At 45.0% G+C, this 19,104-nt stretch overlaps 1 protein-coding gene across 2 annotated transcripts in view; it reads left to right on the forward strand.

Annotated features, from left to right (window-relative positions):
• Positions 1-19,104, forward strand: part of PAPSS1 (3'-phosphoadenosine 5'-phosphosulfate synthase 1) — a 180,334-nt gene that overhangs the window by 53,753 nt on the left and 107,477 nt on the right. For both annotated transcript variants that reach the window (XR_004540447.1, XM_033956484.1), the window contains exon 6: positions 7,762-7,875. Coding sequence is in view for 1 of the 2 variants with exons in the window: in XM_033956484.1 (XP_033812375.1) it covers positions 7,762-7,875 (114 nt within the window). In the remaining variant the exon portion in view is untranslated. The remainder of the gene's footprint in view (positions 1-7,761; positions 7,876-19,104) is intronic.

Here is a 19,104-nt window from a genome sequence, read left to right on the forward strand (position 1 = left end):
TTCTGAGGTGAACTTTTCTAAGTCTCAGCTGTGTCCATCTCAGTCCCTCGAGTTCATCGGGGCAATTCTAGACACGGTTTGCCTCTGCTCCTTCCTGCCTCGGCCTCTTCAGGAGGTCCTTGTTCGTTTGTGCCAACGAGTGGCCGGCCTGTCCTCAGCCCCTGCTCGGCTCATGATGGTCCTGCTCGGCCACATGGCCTCCACGGTTCATGTGACTCCTTTTGACAGACTTCACCTGCGCATACCTCAGTGGACTCTGGCGTCTCATTGGAACCAGGATCAAGACCCTGTTTCTCGCCTCATTGTCGTGACTCCTTTGTTGAAGCAGTCTCTCCGCTGGTGGATGCCCTCTTCCAATCTTTCCAGAGGTTTTCTGTTTCATGCTCCTGCTCCGCAGAAGGTCCTCACGACGGACTCCTCGGCCTATGCTTGGAGAGCTCATCTGGACGGTATTCACACTTAGGGCCTTTGGTCCAGTGCCGACCGACTCTGTCACATCAATCTGCTGGAACTTCGAGCGATTTTCCTCGCTCTGAAAGCTTTTTCTCACCTGCTTCGCTACCAGGTAGTGCTGGTTCACATGGACAACCAGGTCGCTATGTATTATATCAACAAACAGGGCGGCACGGGGTCCCTGTCCCTGTGCCAGGAGGCGATGCAGCTCTTGGATTGGGCCATTCGCCGCAACATATTCGTTTGAGCGGTCTACATTCAGGGCCAGAACAATTGCCTGGCGGACAAGTTGAGCTGTCTGCTTCAGCCTCATGAATGGGCTCTCCATTCCTCGACCCTGCGTCAAGTGTTTGCTCGTTGGGGGACTCCGGACGTCGATCTGTTCACGTCCCCCCTCAATCACAAGTTGCCCCGCTTCTGCTCCAGGGTTTACTTCCCTCTCAGGATCGAGGCAGATGCCTTTCTTCTGGATTGGACGAACCTCTTTCTGTATGCGTTTCCTCCATTCCCTCTCATTCTGCAGACTCTCGTCAGGCTCAAATCCACACATGCCACCATGATCCTGATAGCTCCTCGGTGGCCCCGACAGCCGTGGTTCTCACTTCTTTTGCAATTCATTTCCAGGGAGCCTCTTCTTCTGCCTGTTTTTCCTTCTCTGCTTACGCAGAGTCTGGGATCTCTGCTTCATCCCAACCTGCAGTCTCTGCACTTAACAGCTTGGTTCATCGACACTTGATGCCTTCCTTTCAGTTCTCTCAGTCTGTGCTGAATGTCCTGGAGGCGTCTCGGAAGGAGTCCTCTCATCAGTGTTACCATCAGAAGTGGACACATTTTTCTTCCTGGTGTGCTACGTGGCGACAGGAGCCACAATCTGCCTCCTTGTCGTCTGTCCTGGATTACCTGTTGCACTTGTTGGGTGCTGGACTCCAGTCCTCGTCGATTCGAGTCCACCTCAGTGCCATTGCTGCTTTTCATCAGCCGCTTGACGGGAAGCCTATCTCTGTTCATCCTGTGGTTTCCCACTTCATGAAGGGCCTGTTCCACGTACATCCTCCCCTCAAGCCTCCCCCTGTTGTTTGGGATCTTAACGTGGTTCTTGCTCAATTGATGAAAGCCCCGTTTGAGCCGCTGGAGCGGGCTCACTTGAAGTTTCTCACTTGGAAAGTTGTGTTTCTTGTTGCTCTCACTTCTGCCCGTCGAGTCAGTGAGCTTCAGGCCTTGGTGGCGGATCCACCTTTCACTGTCTTCCATCATGATAAGGTGCTTCTCCGTACCCAACCTAAGTTCTTGCCTAAGGTTGTTTCGGATTTTCACATCAACCAATCTATTGTTCTTCCTGTGTTTTTCCCAAAGCCCCATTCTCACCCCGGAGAAGTGGCTCTGTATTGTCTTGATTGTAAGTGTGCGCTGGCCTTCTACTTGAAGCCTCATCGTACTGCTCCCCAGCGGTTCATCTCTTTCGATCCTAACCGCTTGGGGTGATCTGTTTCTAAGCGGACCATTTCTAACTGGTTGGCCGCTTGTATCCCTTTTTTGTTACGCTCAGGCTGGTCTCTCCCTGCCGGGTCAGGTCACAGGCCACACTCGACTCCCATTGAGGAAATCTGTAAGGCTGCCACTTGGTCCTCGGTTCATACATTCACCTCTCACTATTGTCTGGATGCTTTCTCCACGCATGACGGCCACTTTGGCCAGTCGATGTTGCAAAATCTGTTCTCCTGAATTGCCAACTCTCCCTCCACCCCATTCTGGTTAGCTTGGAGGTCTCCCACATGTTGAGAATATGCTGCCTGCTTGTCCTGGGATAAAGCACAGTTACTTACCATAACAGGTGTTATCCAGGGACAGCAGGCAGATATTCTCACAACCCACCCACCTCCCCGGGGTTGGCTTCTTTGCTAGCTATCTGAACTGAAGACACGCTGAGGAGACGCATGCCCTAGACTGGGCGGGAGGGGCACTTGCGCATGCGCGGTCCAATCGCAAGCTTGAAGGTCTTCAAGCAAGTCTGCTTGCAAAAACGTCCGCTAGGGGGCTCCGTCGGTGACGTCACCCACATGTTGAGAATATCTGTCTGCTGTCCCTGGATAACACCTGTTAATGGTAAGTAACTGTGCTTTTTCTTCCCCCTTCCCCCATCCGCTCTCATTCCTCTTCCACTGCTCTTTCCCCTTCCCTATCCACTCTCCTCTTCCACTGCTCTCCCCTCAGTTCTGCTGCAGCTTTCCCTCTTCCATTTTAAGTTCAGCAGCACTCTCCTCTGTTCCCATTCCAGCAGCACCTCTCCCTCTCACCTCCCTCCACCACTCAGCTCCAACATTACATCTCCCTCCCCTCCTCTCTACTTCTGTTTCCTCCACCTCCACCGACTATCTGCAGCACCTCCTCTCTGACTAGCAGGGCTCAGAGCTCTCCTTTCCCTTTCCCTCTCCTCTGACTAGAAGCAGTACCGTACCCACTCACCTCCCAGGTCTAGCAGCACCACTCCCTCCTATTTTTCCTCTCCTCCTATCAGTGCACCTCCCCATCTCCCCTGACAGATCCATCGGCACCACTCTCCCCTGGGGCCTGGTGAAGTCGAAAATTGCTTTGAAGAAACGCAGCACCAGCATGCTTCCCGCCTTCCTACTGCCGCTGTCATTTTCTATTTTCTATACCCTGGACTAGCAGCAGCACCGCTCTCTCCTTATTGTAACGTGCCTGACTGCTGCTGTAGCTTTTGTGAGTCAATTCCCTCGAGCAGCCTCGGGGCCTCTGCTAGGCCATCCCGCCTCTGAGGAAGAAAGAAGTTGCATCATCGGAGGTGGGGCGGCCTAGCAAAAAAACCGAGGCTGCAGAAGGGAATCAATTCGATAACACTACTGCAGCTGTCAGGCAAATTACGAGAGAGCGATGCTGCTGCTAGTCCAGGGTATAGAGAATAGAAAATGACAGCGGCAGCAGGCAGGCGAGAAGCATGCTGGCGCTGCATTTCCCCAAAGCAATTTTCTACCTCCCCAGGCCCGTCTTCCTGATCGGGAATGGGAGCTGCCCATCGCATACACACACAAAGCACAAATTCCAGGCTAGTGTTACAGGGAGGTTTTAAAAAAAAAATATCGCCTTTTTTTTAAAAAAAAATTTCTTTTTTTACTTTCTTTACTTTCTTTATTTTTAAATTCAAGTCACAAGCAAAAAAAAAAAAAAAGTCAGGCTGAGGCTGGAGTTGAATACAGAACTTCCAGCGGCTCTTCAGGCTGTGCCAAGTCAGGCAGGGGAATCCCCAAGCCGGTGAGAGGGATTTTAAAAAAATGTTTGAGTGGTGCTGGCGGCAGCAGCAGCAGGATTTGTGACCGCAATGACAGCTGGGTGCTCAACTAAATTAGCCGGGTGGAGCGCCCGGCTAAAAAGCGGTAGGGTACATATGTCAAACACAAAGCCCAGGGGCCAAATCCGGCCTGCCTGGCTGTTTTAGGTGGCCCTCGGTGACTGTGTTGCATCTAAGTGCCTGACTGTGCAGCCCCGATCCCAGTGGCGTTCCAAGTGCTTCAATGCACTGTCCCACTCCCAGCAGCACTTCAAGCTCCTCACCATGCTGCCTTAGTACCCATTTGCAGGCAGAAGGACCCAGTCCCAGTGTAAAAGCTAGGTTGGAGCAGGACTTTCCACAGAAGTGCCTGACTGTGCCACAGGTGTCTCAGGGCGAGGAAGGATCTATACTTCTACTAAGAATAAGTATCTTAATAGAAAATTTGGCTCTCTACTTAGGCTGTGTTTTAGATTTCGGTCCCTCTGTGATTGAGTTTGACACCCCTGCACTAGGGATAACACTGATCATAGTAGTATCTTGGTGGTCAAGTCCAATGAAGAGTAGGGATGGAAAGCCAACATCACTTGGGATAAATGTCAAAATACTAAAGCTTATTAGAGCACACCAATTAGAACTGACATGTGTTTCAGCTCAAAAATGCCTGCCTCAGAGGTCACAACAATTTCTCTACAAAAAGCATACAATGCAGTAAGAATAAAAATACAATACAATAAAAACAAATATAGATACAAACTTTAACAATCATAAAATTTAAAACAAATACAGTGGAACCTCGGTTTGCGAGTAACCCGGTTTGTGAGTGATTTGCAAGCCAAGCAAAACACTCAGCAAACTTTTGACTCGCAAACCGAGCACCGCCCCGATAAACGAGCACTTACAGTCCAGGAAGCGCCGCTTCGGGGGATTCCTCTTCCATCTTCTGGCCAGCCTTCCACGTCAGGTGCCTTCCGCAGGTTGGAGGACTTCTGTCTGGGCCTGCGCGGCCGGGTACTGTCCCCCCTGTGGGTTGCATGTGATGCGCACAGCGTCAATCATCGGCGTTGTACGTGTCGTGCGCGGCATGCGGGTGGGGCAGCGCTCGGCTGCGTGGGCTGGAGTGGGGGCTCTCCAGCATGCAAGGGGCATCCGATGTGGAAGGCTGGCCGGCGGATGGAGGAGGCATCCCTCTGAAGTGGCACTACGGGTTCTCCGGCGGCTGACACATTAAAGGCATCCCCCCCCCCCCCCGAAGCGGCACTGTGGGGTTGTTCTTCATGACGGACGGAGGAGGAGGAGGACGAGGAGGCGGATGAAGGAGATGGCGCTGCAGCACCCGGCCCTGACAGGTACATACCCCGGGTTCTGGAACCAATCGTTGCTGTTGCCACTATTGTCTATGGGGAACTTTGTTTTGATAAATGAGCATTTTGGATTACGAGCATGCTCCTGGAATGGATTATGCTCGTAATCCAAGGTACCACTGTATGTGAAACAGTATAAATCATAATAACTATAAAAGAGGGTAGGAAAAATCACCTTGTTTAACATAAGAAATGAAAAAAATACGAATATATATACAAAAACACAGAGCTTATAATCTGAGGTAAGTAACCAGCAATTTATATGAAGGATCATATAGAAAACACTGCCTTACTTACACATTTATATCAATCTTCCCGACGACAGATGTTTGTTTATTTCTCTAACTTGGGTGTCAGTAGCTCAAAGTTCTCACTCAAACTGATAATTTAATATGATTTATACTGAATTATGCTATCTAGTTTTAACTACTGAATATCTAAAATCTTTAAAAAAAAATATATATATATATATATATACTCGTGTTTAAGCCCGTTACATTAACGGGTGCTAGAGTAGATGTCTGTCTATCTGGGTTTTTTTATTTGTCTCTCTCTCCTTGGACGCTGTCTGTCATTCTTTCTGTCTGTCTCCTTGGCCCCCTGCCTTCCTGTATTTCTCTGTTGCGCCATGCCTGCCTGTCTCTCCGTGGCCCCCTTCTGTTCCCCCCACCCAGAGCAAAGCATGATTGCTGTCTGCCCCCCAGAACACCCCTCCCCCCAAAGCAGCCCCCTTTCCCTCTCCACCTGCCCCCTGTTGTGCCATGCCTGCCCCTATTGTGCATGCCTGTTCTTACTCTCCCTCCATCCCGGCTTCCTGGTGTCTTCTGGCCCACTGGCATGAACCGCTGCCGCCGCTGCCACTCCTCTTCAAAGCAGCCTGCTGAGGTTTGCCGACCGGCTGTAGCGAACCTCGCAGGCCGCTCTCAACCTCGGTAGCACGTTCCCTCTGACGCGATATAATATTTGTATAGCCATCGCCAATAAGAAGGGTGCACCGGGGATGTCCAACTCTTAAGGATTCCCTTGCGGGCTAATAAGCTCAGTTTACAACACAATAGTCTCTGTCATATGTTTATAAACCCCCAAGAAGGTCTAATACCAGTTGTTTTTTTTTTCCCCGAAATATTTATACCCTGGCTATGTCTCATATACTGCATAATCTTCGTCCAATACCCCTGTATATGTCAACACCACCAAAACATATGCCCCAGTGTTCCTTCAGCCAGACCACATTTAATGCACAATGCACTATCAACCCATTGCTGTTTAAGTGCTGAATATCAACTTAACTGGCTATGTGTTAGCTGCCTGCAAAAAAAAGTGGATATTTGCATGGCTCAGCATTGACTATTAGGAAATAACACCGGTGGTGAGTAGCAAAACGCTCATCGCTGCCAGCTGAGTATTTACTCAAGTTATATGCAGAGTGGCTGAATTTTGCTGCTCTCCGTATATAACTTGAAACCCAGCCCTCGGCCTGCCCCAAACCCCACTTTCTCCTTGATGCTTAAATTCTGGCCTTTCAGTGACTTGAACGGGTAGAATTTGTACATTCTGCAGGCTTCCAAATTGAAAAACAAAACCACTTGTGTGGTCAGCACCTGCTGCTGATGGCTTAAGCGGTTTTGTATATTGGTCCATTTGTTTCCAGTTACGCATGGAATGCTTTTCTATTCTTCAGTTGGCACATTACTGAGGCAGAGCGGATCTCTGAGTGAGTTGCATATTTTCTTCTGTTGAAGTAGTGGTCCAATGTTTCATTTTCAGCCAGGAAATAGAATGCCAATTGGTTTGCATTTTTAGAAGTTTGTTAGGCATCAGGGATGGGAGGGTGTAATTTTCATATCCATTTCTGAGGATAAAACTCTTTTACCTGCAGAAATGGATTTTTAAAGTGCCTGCCTTATATGCAAGTTAAAGTGCTGTAGTAAAAGGTGTTCCTTGTGGAAGGCTTGGTGTGACATTTGGAATTATGCACATATATTCTCACTTTTCAAAAGTATGTGCATATTTTACTCAGAAGAATTGTCCACACAATTTAAATGTGTTAAAATACTTTCCCTGGGATAGTTTTCACAGTGAGAATATGCACATGCTTTTGTAAATGCAGACTGCTATAAATTACCCCTGTTATTGTTTGGCATGCAGATATAAATATTAAATTCAATTAGTATTATCTTCGCTTCAGCTGCATAGAATGGTTGAAGTAGTGAAGTACAGCATTATGAGTAGGGATCAAAGGGCAATGCCAGATTACCTGTCCTCTCTGCGAAAATAGTTTTCTCTGCATTCAGCTGTTTGTTCATTTTGGACATAACCATTCACTTAAATAGGACAAAAAAAATAAATAAATTTGACAGACAAGAGGTTTGATGACCTCAGGAGAAACTTGATCAGTGCTCAACTGCAAGAACAACAAGAAAATCCTTAGGAATTAGGCCCTTGGTGAAATTTGCCTGTTTACTTGGTGGGTTGGGGTAATGAGTAAGGAAGTCATATTGATAGGAGGAGAACAAATTTAGCATTAGCACCTATAACATTTGGGGGGGCTCTCCATGCCTACCCCAAACTATGCCTATGATTCAGGTAAATCGTTTGTTGACCATTTGAGCACATTTTAATAACCAAATCATTTAATCTTGCATTGCTTTTGCACAGGATATTGTACCTGTGGATGCATCATTCGAAGTGAAGGAGCTCTATGTACCAGAAAACAAGCTACAGCTGGCCAAATCGGATGCAGAAACGCTGCCAGCCCTGGAAATAAATAAGGTACTGTGCTTGGAAGCAAATTTTATTATAAGTGGTAGGTTAACTAAAACTACAGTACTCCCCCGATATTCGCGGGGATTCCATTCCAGGAACCCCCGTGAATCTTGAAAAACCGCAAATACGGTTTTCAGATGGGGAGACCGGGCAGGAGAGGGCAGCTGGAGAGGCAGGAGAGAGCAGCCAGAGCACCGGCGAGTGAAGGAAATCACTCGCGGTATGCTCCGACCGCCTATTCTTGCACTAAAGTCGGGCCTCATCAATCAGGAGCTGCGTGTCAAAGTATTAGGTATTAGGTGGGTAAGAAGTTTTTTTTTAATAAAATAAATAAAATTTAGGGTTTTTCCTCTGTTCTGCTTACTGCTTATCGTTGGCACTCAGGCCTAGATTCTAAAAACAAACAAACAAACAAACAAAAAAGCGTAAAAAACTGACGGACCGCTGTTGCAGCTGTTATAGCAGCGATTTTAATAAAGCAAGTCATTCTTCAAAAAACACTCATGCAAATGAGGTTGGCAGAGAGTAGTGAAGTAGCAAAGGAGAGAGTAGCGACTCAAAATTTGCATGTGCCCCTCGCTGGTGATAGTAGGGGTTGTGGAAGTGAGGGAGTGAGTTGTTGGGGGGGGGGAAAGAAAAATGAAAATAGTATAGTTGTTGGCCTTTTCTTGACTGGATTTTGTTATATTCTCAATTATTTCTTTGTTCAACAATAAAAAGATTTAAACATAACAATTAAAGGAGTATAGAATACATTGTAAACTTTTTATTTCTTCCCAAGTTTGGAAATCATTTTTATTCTTCCATAAATGCTATCAAACAATATATAGAACATAGCATCATAAACTGTTCCTATCTCCAAATTGTGTTCAACAGTTACAATATACATTGAAACCTTGTGGCATTTTAAAAATTGGAACTTTCCATACTGCCTCTTTTTTTATGCCACCTTCTGTCTCTGTGGCCATGATTCTCTAAAAGAAGTGTAACTTAGGTGCCTAGGGGAGAGTGTGGCACAGTGGTTAAAGCTACAGCTTTAGAACCCTGGGGTTGTGAGTTCAAACCTTGTGACCCCGGGCAAGTCATTTAATCTACAAAAATACCTCCCTTGTATTCAATTTCCAAATTCTTAATTAGAAACAGTGATGAAGTTTTCTCATATCGGACTTATCTCCACTAATCACACATTTAAAGTTCTTTATAGAGGAGAAGCCTCAGATCCCCGTGCGTTGCCAGTGATTAACTATACAACAGCACTAGGTAGGGAACTAACCTCATTGGCACTCTCCCCCTTCCTGCCTAATTTTAAGATGATATATGTCCAAAAAACTCTCAAAAAAACTGATAATGAACTTAGCGTCAATTAGGCAGGGAGTTCTTATGAGTTCTTATATCTCTCAGCTTCTGTTTTCTTTGCTGCGGTCTGTTCCTGCCGACGTAAAGCTAGCTGGCGTTTCGCTGTATAGCTGCGTCAGGGCAGTGGACTCCTGTGAAGATAATGTAAAAAACAGCGCTATTAGAGTAAGACCAATGCCAGAATACTTCTCTCCGTACTTCTACTTACTTGGTGAATGTATGAACACTCAAAATGGCAAAGATGGCCGCCGCTATGAACTGCCCAGTTTTATACCACTGACATATGACATCACATGGTACACTAGATAGATTGTGAGCCCACTGGGACAGAAAGGGAAAAATGCTTGAGTACCTGAATAAATTCATGTAAACCATTCTGAGCTCTCCCGGGAGAACGGTACGGAAAAATGAACAAATAACTAAAAAAATTAAATAGACGATCTATGTGCCTCTTAATTGACTTAATTGGTGCTGATAATTGAAAGTGCCATTAAAAACATATAAAAACTGATTAAAAACAATCAATTAGCTAATAGGCACCTACCACTGAGAGGTAGGCATCTATACCGAAGCGCCTGCTGACAAGTAGGCATAGTTGGGGTTAGATTTGGGGGATGGTTTGATTTAGGCACCAGTTGGCACCTAACTTAGGTGCACTCATTTAGGCAAAGAAAACCCTGGCATAAATGGCAGTGCACCTAAGGCAGGGGTCTCCAAAGTCCCTCCTTGAGGGCCGAATCCAGTGGGGTTTTCAGGATTTCCCCAATGAATATGCATGAGATCTATGTGCATGCACTGCTTTCAGTGCATATTCATTGGGAAAATCCCAAAAACCTGACTGGATTTGGCCCTCATGGAGGGACTTTGGAGACCCCTGACCTAAGGATTCAACACTTACTAGTGTCTGACTGCTTAGGCGCTGCTAGGCTCGTTTCTATAAATGGCGCCTAGCAGATGATTTGACAATCATGCACAACAGCATCTAGGAGCTAGGTGCCGTTCATAGAATCAGGCCCTGTATTCTCAAAGATCCAAGGTCAATTGCATTGTTTTTTCCTACCTAAAGCACCAACTCCATTATACAATGCCCCCCTTGTGCATTCACTGTAACTTTATGATTAAATAATTTTCATTGGAATCACAGTGAACCAAGCAGAAATACAGTAAAACCTTGGATTGCAAGTAACTTGGTTTGCAAGCGTTTTGCAAGACAAGCAAAACATTTTATTAAATGTTAACTTGATATACAAGCAATGTCTTGCAATACAAGTACATACAGTATACACACATCACAACTGAGCCGATGGTTTTTCTCTCTCTGACATTACAAGAGTGTAGTGACTTTATAGTCTACGGCCCAGAAATATTAAAGAAGAGACAAGTTAATTTAATCATGTATTTTTTAATGAGTATAACTTATGGGCAAACTGGATGGGCCCTTCAGGTCTTTATCTGCCGTCATTTCCTATGACTGTTCTAAACAAGCAAAATCTTGTAATACGAGTACATACAGTATACATGCGTCGCCTCATCACATCTGAGCCGATGGTTCTTCTCGCTCTGACGCTGCAGGAATGCAGTGACTGTTCTAAACAAGCAAGGTCTTCCAATACAAGTACGCATAGTAATTTGGATTAAAGTTTTTGGATTGTGGAACGAATCGTCTGAGTTTCCATTACTTCCTATGGGGAAATTTGCTTTGATATGAGTGCTTTGGATTACGAGCATACTTCTGGAACGAATTATGCTCGCAAACCAAGGTTTGACTGTACATGTAAGAACAAAACCACAAATCAGTGAATAAATAAATACTGTGGTTAATGAGTACAATTAAAACAGAACCCAAGTGTGATCCCCTTTATTATTGTTACTATTTATTTTATTTAATTCGTATTCTTTCTTGTCCTCCCCAAAGAGCTCAGGACAGGTTACAGGTTAACACATAATATACAGTTAACAGGTTACATTATGCCATAGTTACAATACAATGGTTTTTTTTTTTGGTTTGGTTTTTTCCTGGTACAAGTTTTTATCGTAACTCGACACATACTAGGGATCTAATACCAATATCCGTAATATACAGTTTACAGGTTAAATTTGTCAAAGTTACAATACAAGATTTTACAATACAGTCAAACCTCGATTTGCAAGTAACGCGGTTTGCGAGTGTTTTGCAAGACGAGCAAAACACTCGAGCAAACTGTAACTCACAAACTGAGCATTGACTCGATTTGCTAGCCCCCACCCAACCCAACCCGACCCCAGGAACCGGCAGTATTGCTTCCCCCCGAGGTCACCGGCGCTTCTCCCTCCCTTCACGATCTCCTCCTCCCTTCCCCTTCCCACTGACCGGCCCTGTCCTTACCCGTGCACCGCCAGTGTTAGAAAGTGCCTGCCATCTTTTTTCTGCTGGGCTGCTGCTGGGCCTTGAGCATCTGCGCATGCTCAAGGCCTTCTGGATTTCACCCTCACCCTTAGCCCCCTGACTGTTGACCCATTGAAGAATTACCTTGTTGAAATTGGCTTAGACCACAGGTGTCAAAGTCGGTCCTCGAGGGCCAGAATCCAGTCGGGTTTTCAGGATTTCCCCAATGAATCTGCATGAGATCTATTTGCATGCACTGCTTTCAATGCATATTCATTGGGGAAATCCAGAAAACCCGACTGGATTCCGGCCCTCGAGGAGGGACTTTGACACCCCTGGCTTAGACAATGGGAGTGCCCGCACCTGTGATAACTACAAAGTATTCTACTGCTTGTCCAGAGTAACTTTGTCTCTCTGGCATTTAGAAATGACGGGGCAGTTCAGCCTTACTACTTATGATCTTTTGCTTATTTTGGCTAGGGGTACTTGAAAGATATTTTGTAAGCAAACTGCTTCCATAAACAGTCATGGGATTGAGACCTACAGTACTGTAGCACCGGGCTTAATGGGCTATTAAAGTCTGCCTGGTTTTCCCAGCTCCAGCAACTGGGAGGCAATCTGGCACATTAAGTCCAGGCATGTATAAGTTAATGCAACTTTTGAGTAAATGCAAGATGAATGCAGAGCAATACTTGTGGGCAAACAAAAAAATAAAGCTTAATTGTCTCAACATGAGGCAAACGTAATGGAAAATTAGTTGTGGTTGCATGATTGGACAAAGACTTCCTTGTTTAAAAGTGCTAATCTAAACCTGAAAAACATAAACACACATGAGCCAAGGTTGGATATCCACTATGTGCAGTGTAACTTACTTTAGTCAAGGAAGGTAAAAATGAAGAATTCTATTTTTATGAATGGATTGCTTAGTTGTAAAGAGAGAACAGTATTAATGCGATGTAACAAATGACAGAGACTGGTGGCACCTTATAGACGAACCAATTTAAGGATGTATGAGAGTTCTTCAAGATGTTTCCGCACTTTCATATTTTTGCGGTAAATGGTTGGGGCTTGAGAAGTGGTAAGAGGGCATGTCATAAGGTCATGTGACTAGTCAGGCAGACCAACTCACCTGGCAGGTAGTGATGCAATTTTGCTTTTGAGATATTTAATAAATAGTGTTTAAAAAAAATAAGGGCAGAAACTTTTTCAAGATCCGTAGGGTTATCATTGTGGAATGCCATAACTCGTACTATTTTAGCAAAGATACCATTTTATTCATTGAGACCTAATTACTAAGAACTGGAGTTTACAGTAAAATAACACACATCAAATGGTAGCCCACGTTGATAATGTCCCCTTTTATTGAGGCCTGAGCTTTCAAGAAACCAGATTCCTGCATCTGATTAAGGGGACTGGTCCTTGAAAGCTCATAAAACAAAAAAGAGACAAAAACCCTAGACCAAATTAAATATACCAAGAGTAATGATGGACCAAGAGGTTTCCGTTGAACGGAGAAACCAAAGTAGTCAGAGGTCAAAAAATGTCAGTAAAACCTTAATTAAATATATTTTTAAAAAGTCAATTGCAGTAAAAGGCCGAGGGGGCTACAAATTCCACAAAATCAATGTCCACCAAAGGATGTGAGTTGGAGCACAAATGAGCAGATGGGACTTGACACAAATCTGTGTTCCAGCAAGGATGCCTACTTCAGGAATCGCAGAGTGTGATTGGTACAATACTGAGCCTAATGTACTGTATTAGTGGCTCCATAAATGCTATCAACAGTAGTGATGCATCTAATGAAAATCAGTAGTGTGATTAGACCTTGAAAGCTCAAGCCTCAATAAGTTAGTTAGTCTATAAGGCAGGGGTGCCCAACGCGTCGATCGCGATCGACAGGTCGTTCGCTCAGGCGACCCCAGTCAATCGCACAGCAGGTTCCCTTCTTCCCTTCTCTTTTTTTTCCCCTCCTGACTGGCCCGCCTCTTAAAGAACGCTGGCCAATCAGAGTGCTGGAAGGGCGGGGTGAAGGTCGGTGGGGGACGGAGCTCAGCGCATCACAAGAAATAGAAGCGCCTGTAATGATTGAGGTAAGAGCGAGGCCTAATGCTGCCCGATATACAATTTTAAAAACCCCAAAATCGGCCTCCCAATCAGTGGCGTACCGAGGTGGGGCGGTCCGCCCCCGCCCCGGGTGCACGGCTTGGAGGGATGCACAGCCGTCCGGGTCCTCCTACCCTTCCTTTCCACCGGTCTGCGCACGGGGCTCGCACCCGCCGCCCAAATGGTGCTGTTGGTTATCGCGAGACTCGCGGGAGTTGACGGCACCATTCGAGCGTCGGCGCGGGACCAGGCAGGCGCAAGCCCCGTGCGCGAACCGGGGGAAAAGAAAGGCAGGATGACCCGGACCTGGCCGGCTGTGCACCCCTCCAAGCCGTGCACCCAGGTGGATCGGACCCCTTCTAAATCCATTGTACTTGTCTTTTATTCAGTTCCACTAATGAGCATTGTGACAGGCAGTTCTTATGGGGCAGTTCTTGGAGGTATTTCTTTGTTTTTCTGTGCCTAAGTATTCTATTAATTTAACTTCCTTATTCCTGTGGGGATCTCCAAAGGGGACGAATGGGAGACGGCCGGTGGCAGGTGGTACTTTAGCAATTCTTACAGGTTGCCATAGGCCTCAGGAGCTGTCTTCCCTCTGCCGTGGTCCTGCCCCTCCTCTAAGTCAGAGACAGGCTTGGGGCAGAGGGAAGACAGCTCCTGAGGCCTATGGCAACCTGCAAGGATCGCTAAAGTACCAGCGATCCTCTCTGCAGACTGCTCCCTGCTGGAATTAGGTAAATGGATGTGGGGAGGGTAGGCCTTCGGGGGGGGGGAGTGCAGTCCTTCAAGGGGTAGTGCAGGCCTTCAGGGGGGGAGTCAACCTTTGAGGGGGAATGTGCAGACCTTCAGGGGGGGTCAGGCCTTCGGGGGAGGGGGGCTGTATAATAAAAAAATATTTGAACATAAATACATATATATAAATAAATAAATATATATATATATGTTTAGCATTTTTATTGTTGGTAGACCATTTTGACTTGGTCATTTTAAAAGTAGCTCGCAAGCCCAAAAAGTGTGGGCACCCCTGCTATAAGGTATCACCTGTCTTTCACTTTTGGTCAGAAGAGAAGAGCTGTGACTTGAAAAATATATTTGATTTTATTATTTTGGTTGACATTTAACATTTTTTTTGAGTGTAACCTCTTGCTATGCCTGAAGCTATTTTTTCTTCATTCCATTCTATAGCACAGTATAATACAGTATATCGCAAACTGTGTGCCGAGGCACACTGAGGAGGAAGAAAGGCGCCAGCCAGCTGACTTGCCTACAGGATGTGCCTCTCACCGCGAGAGGCCCATCCTGAAGGACCAGAGGTTCTCAACATGCTGTACGGCGTCTAGTGACTTCCTGCTGCCATCGCATATCTCCTGCGACTCCTGCCTTCTTGTCTTTTCTCCTCACCCCCGGACCAGCAGCGGCAGCTCAATGTGCGTTTAACTTCGCCACACAGCTGCCGCTAGCATTAGTTTAGATGCGGTTCCATCAGGCAGCCTCAGGGCCTTTGCTAGGCCGGTCTGCTTTGATGATGCAACCTTCCTCTTTCGTCAGGGGTGGGCCGGCCTAGCAAAGGCCCTGAGGCTGCCTGATGGAACCACATCTAAACTAATGCTAGTGGCAGCTGTGTGGGGAAGTTAAAAGAACAGTGAGCTTTCGCTAGAGAGAGGAGAGATACTGCTAGACCGGGGCAGAGGGAACGAGAAGGGAGAAGATGTGCTGCTGGACCTGGCAGAAGGAGAGGGAAAGGAAAGGTGCTGCACACTGGAGGGGAGGGTGAGATGGCGCATGGGGAGAGAGCATATTGGGTTGGGGGCTGGGAAGGAGGGAAGTCCCAGTATATCGTATTTCTCCATCAAGTGCTTAATGAAGTTGACTATAAAATTGTTTTCAGTTCTTCAGACAGAGTCTTGAACCCTGCGAATGATCTTTTTGCTTATTTGCAACTGTGACATTGTCTCAGCATTGCCCAAATCTGCATTAACTCAAGAGGTATTGGACCTCTTGAAAGAGGCTCTTTGTTTAGATGCACAAGATATCTCTCTGTTACCATCATAAATTTCTACAGGAAATGTAACCACATTATGATTATTCGCGCCTTAGTCAACAGTGGTCCTGAGAATGGCCACGGATTTGGACTTAGAGAATGAGATGTACAGCATCGGCATCTATGAGACAAACCTGGTTATTTTTGTTATATAGAATTTTTTGGACCCTGTTCTGTTGCAAAGGGTAGATATTTCTAAGTCTAAGATCCCTATATCTCTATATCATCTGGATATAGGGATATTGGATCATCTGCTCTTCTTTTGTCCCCTGATACTTAAATTTTGGTAATCCATTTGGGGTCAAATCATTAGAATATTTGAAGTTCCATTGGCATTGACATATGATGTAGTGCTGTTTGATATGTTATTAATGCCAAAGAGTCCAATAACTTCACATAACAATAAATAATTTCTTATCATGGCAGGAGTTGCCATACAGCTTATGAAGAATTGAAAAAATTGGGACAGCTTAAACCAGTGTTTTTCAACCGCTGTTCCGCGGCACACTAGTGTGCTGCGAGATGTTGCCTGGTGTGCCACAGGGCCGCCATCAGGGCAGTACTACCAGTCCTGCATTCAGGGGCCCGGAGCTGACAGGGGGCCCGAGGCAGGGGCGCCAGTAGCTCGCCAAGGCAAAGTGAGTCGATCACCCAGGACTCACTTTGTCTTGGCGATCTAATCTATCGAGCTGATAAGTCTTCTTCTCCCCGACGTCAATTCTGCAGTCGGAGAGGAAGTTCGGGCCAGCCAATCGCTGCCTGGCTGGGCGGAACTTCCTCTCCGATTGCAGAATTGACGTCAGGGAGAGCATGCGTCGGCGTCGGCTTTGGGGTCTGTTATCCATTGGTGGGTCCTGTTCCCCGATGGCAGCGGCAGTGGCAGTGGCTTGGGGAACGGCAGGGAGAAAAAAAGAAAGGGGGCAGGCAGGGAAACAGAAGGAAAGAAGAGAAACAGAAAAAAGGAAAGAAAGGTCAGGGAGAGAGGAAGAAAAAGTTGGGGGAGGGAATGAGGTGTGGAGGAGAGAAAGCATACAGGCTGATAGAAGGGAAGAAAGATTGGATGCACAGTCAGAAGAAGAAAGTGCAACCAGAAATCACCAGACAAGGTAGGAAAAATGATTTTATTTTAAATTTAGCAAAGTGGAGGCAGTATTACCACAGTTTTCAAAGGAATTTGCCCAAATAACTTAATAGTTAACTGGGTAAATTCCCAGAGATGAAAACTTCCCTTCACTTACTATGCATAGTTCTGAATTTATATCTGCTGTCTATATTTTACAATATGGTCACCTTTTACTAAACCGCAATAGTGGTTTTTAGCGCAGGGAGCCTATGAGCGTCAAGAGCAGCGCTGGGCATTCAGCGCAGCTCCCTGCGCTAAAAACTGCTATTGTGGTTTAATAAAAAGGATGGAGGGTATATTTGTCTATTTTTGTATGCTATAAAAACTAAATACAGAGAGAGACTGAGAGCTGTTGACGAAGAGCTACATGTGTGTCTTTCTTCGATTCCAGCCAGAATATCAGCTTTGTGTTCAGCCAAACAGGCCCAGGTTTCGCACTGAATAAAGTATTTTATAATTTTTCACTATTCTGTTTACTTAATATTTCATAATAAAGTAATTATAAAATACTTTCTTTGTGTTTATTTGATTCCTATTCAAGAGAATTACTTTATATATAGTCAATATAGGCACAGAGTTAAATTTTTTAACATTTTCTAATGGTGGTGTGCCTCGTGATTTTTTTCATGAAACAAGTGTGCCTTTGCCCAAAAAAGGTTGAAAAACACTGGCTTAAACTATAGTTTTTGGTGGGAAACATTGTGCCAAACTTATAAGTTTGAGCGTATGAGTTCAATGCATTTGGGACATTATAAGAAATTCAAGGAAATTTGGGACCCATTAACAAAATTTTGTAAGAATTGATTATTTTTTTAATTTTTTGGTGGTTTGGGAGCCATTGATAAATTATTATAAAGAATGATTTTATTATTGGTCATTTATTGTACACATCTGGGGGGGAGGGGTGGGGGGGTGGTGGTTTATATGAAGATTTAAAAATGGTTGCACTAACTGTTGTGTATCTCTCCTTGTGGGTGGGGTTTGGGAATGTATTTTGATTACTAAAATTAATTAATTATAATATTCCATTTCATAATATATATTCATCTATTAATTATGGAGAGGGGGGAAATGATTGTTGCATTAATTGTTTATTTAAAGTGCCTTATTTGTAGTGTTTATGTTTAAATTAATTGATGGGCACTGTTAAAGTTTGAAAATTAATAAAGATTTAAAAAAAAAAAAAAAAAAAAGAATTGATTTATTAGTTTTGCCCTTTGATTCTGCACATCCAGGATGTGTGGGTATGTAATTAATTTATTATTTGATTGCAAGGTTGTTTATCTTTATCATTTGCATTATATTAAGTGTTTTTAGGAAGGATGGGGAGGGGGTTATGTATTTATTGTATCATTTGAAGAAATTGAGTGCTATCTATTGTGTTAATTGATTGATAATATGTTGTACTTTGTGCTGGTTTTAAAATGAATAAAGATTTAAAAATCAAAACACTGGTCCTGAGAGCCTGGGTGTTCTATTTCCAATGACTTCCTTCAGAGGTCATTAAAAACTATGACACAGCTGGGAGGTGTGTTATAAACTAGTGATGAGATTCTATATATCGCCTAAACGAGCTCAACAGATCACACTGTAACAAAATTCTAGATGTCTCAAATATGGGCAGTCGGAGGCTACATTGGAGCATGTGTTTTATTCCTGCACAGTTCTTTAGCTTGCCGTAGGAGGATTCTGAGTCGTATATCTGAGCTTTGGTCTGCTCATTGTATAATATTTCCCATGATTTATTTTTCCATTGTGCAATAGTAGCACCAGTACCAAAAGACCTAAAAAAATTTATCCCAGGACAAGCAGGCAGCATATTTTTGACTGATGGGTGACGGCACCGACGGAGCCCCGGTACGGACAATTTTAGAGTGATTGCACTCTAAGAACTTGGAAAGTTCTAGCAGGCCGCACCGCGCACGCGCGAGTGCCTTCCCGCCCGACGGAGGCGCGCGGTCCCCAGTTTCTTAGTTTCCGCGGAGCTAAGAAGACGAGTTTCTTTCAACGGCTGTTGTAAGAATTTTTTTGTGCTTCCCGCTCGCGTAAACCCTGAAGGAAATTTTTTTGTCCTTCATTTTCTTTATTTTCTTTTCTTTAAAAAAAAAAAAAAAAAAACTTTGTTTTTTTCTCTCATTTTTTCGGTTTCGCCCCGGCGGGGCCTGTTGCCACCATCGAGGCCTCGGCCTTCGATTTGGCAGAAGCCGTTTTTACCTTCATGCCCCCTCAACCCGGGTTTAAGAAGTG

The sequence above is a fragment of the Geotrypetes seraphini genome, chromosome 1 (genome assembly GCF_902459505.1).
Source record: "Geotrypetes seraphini chromosome 1, aGeoSer1.1, whole genome shotgun sequence".
NCBI classification, from domain to species: Eukaryota; Metazoa; Chordata; class Amphibia; order Gymnophiona; family Dermophiidae; genus Geotrypetes; species Geotrypetes seraphini.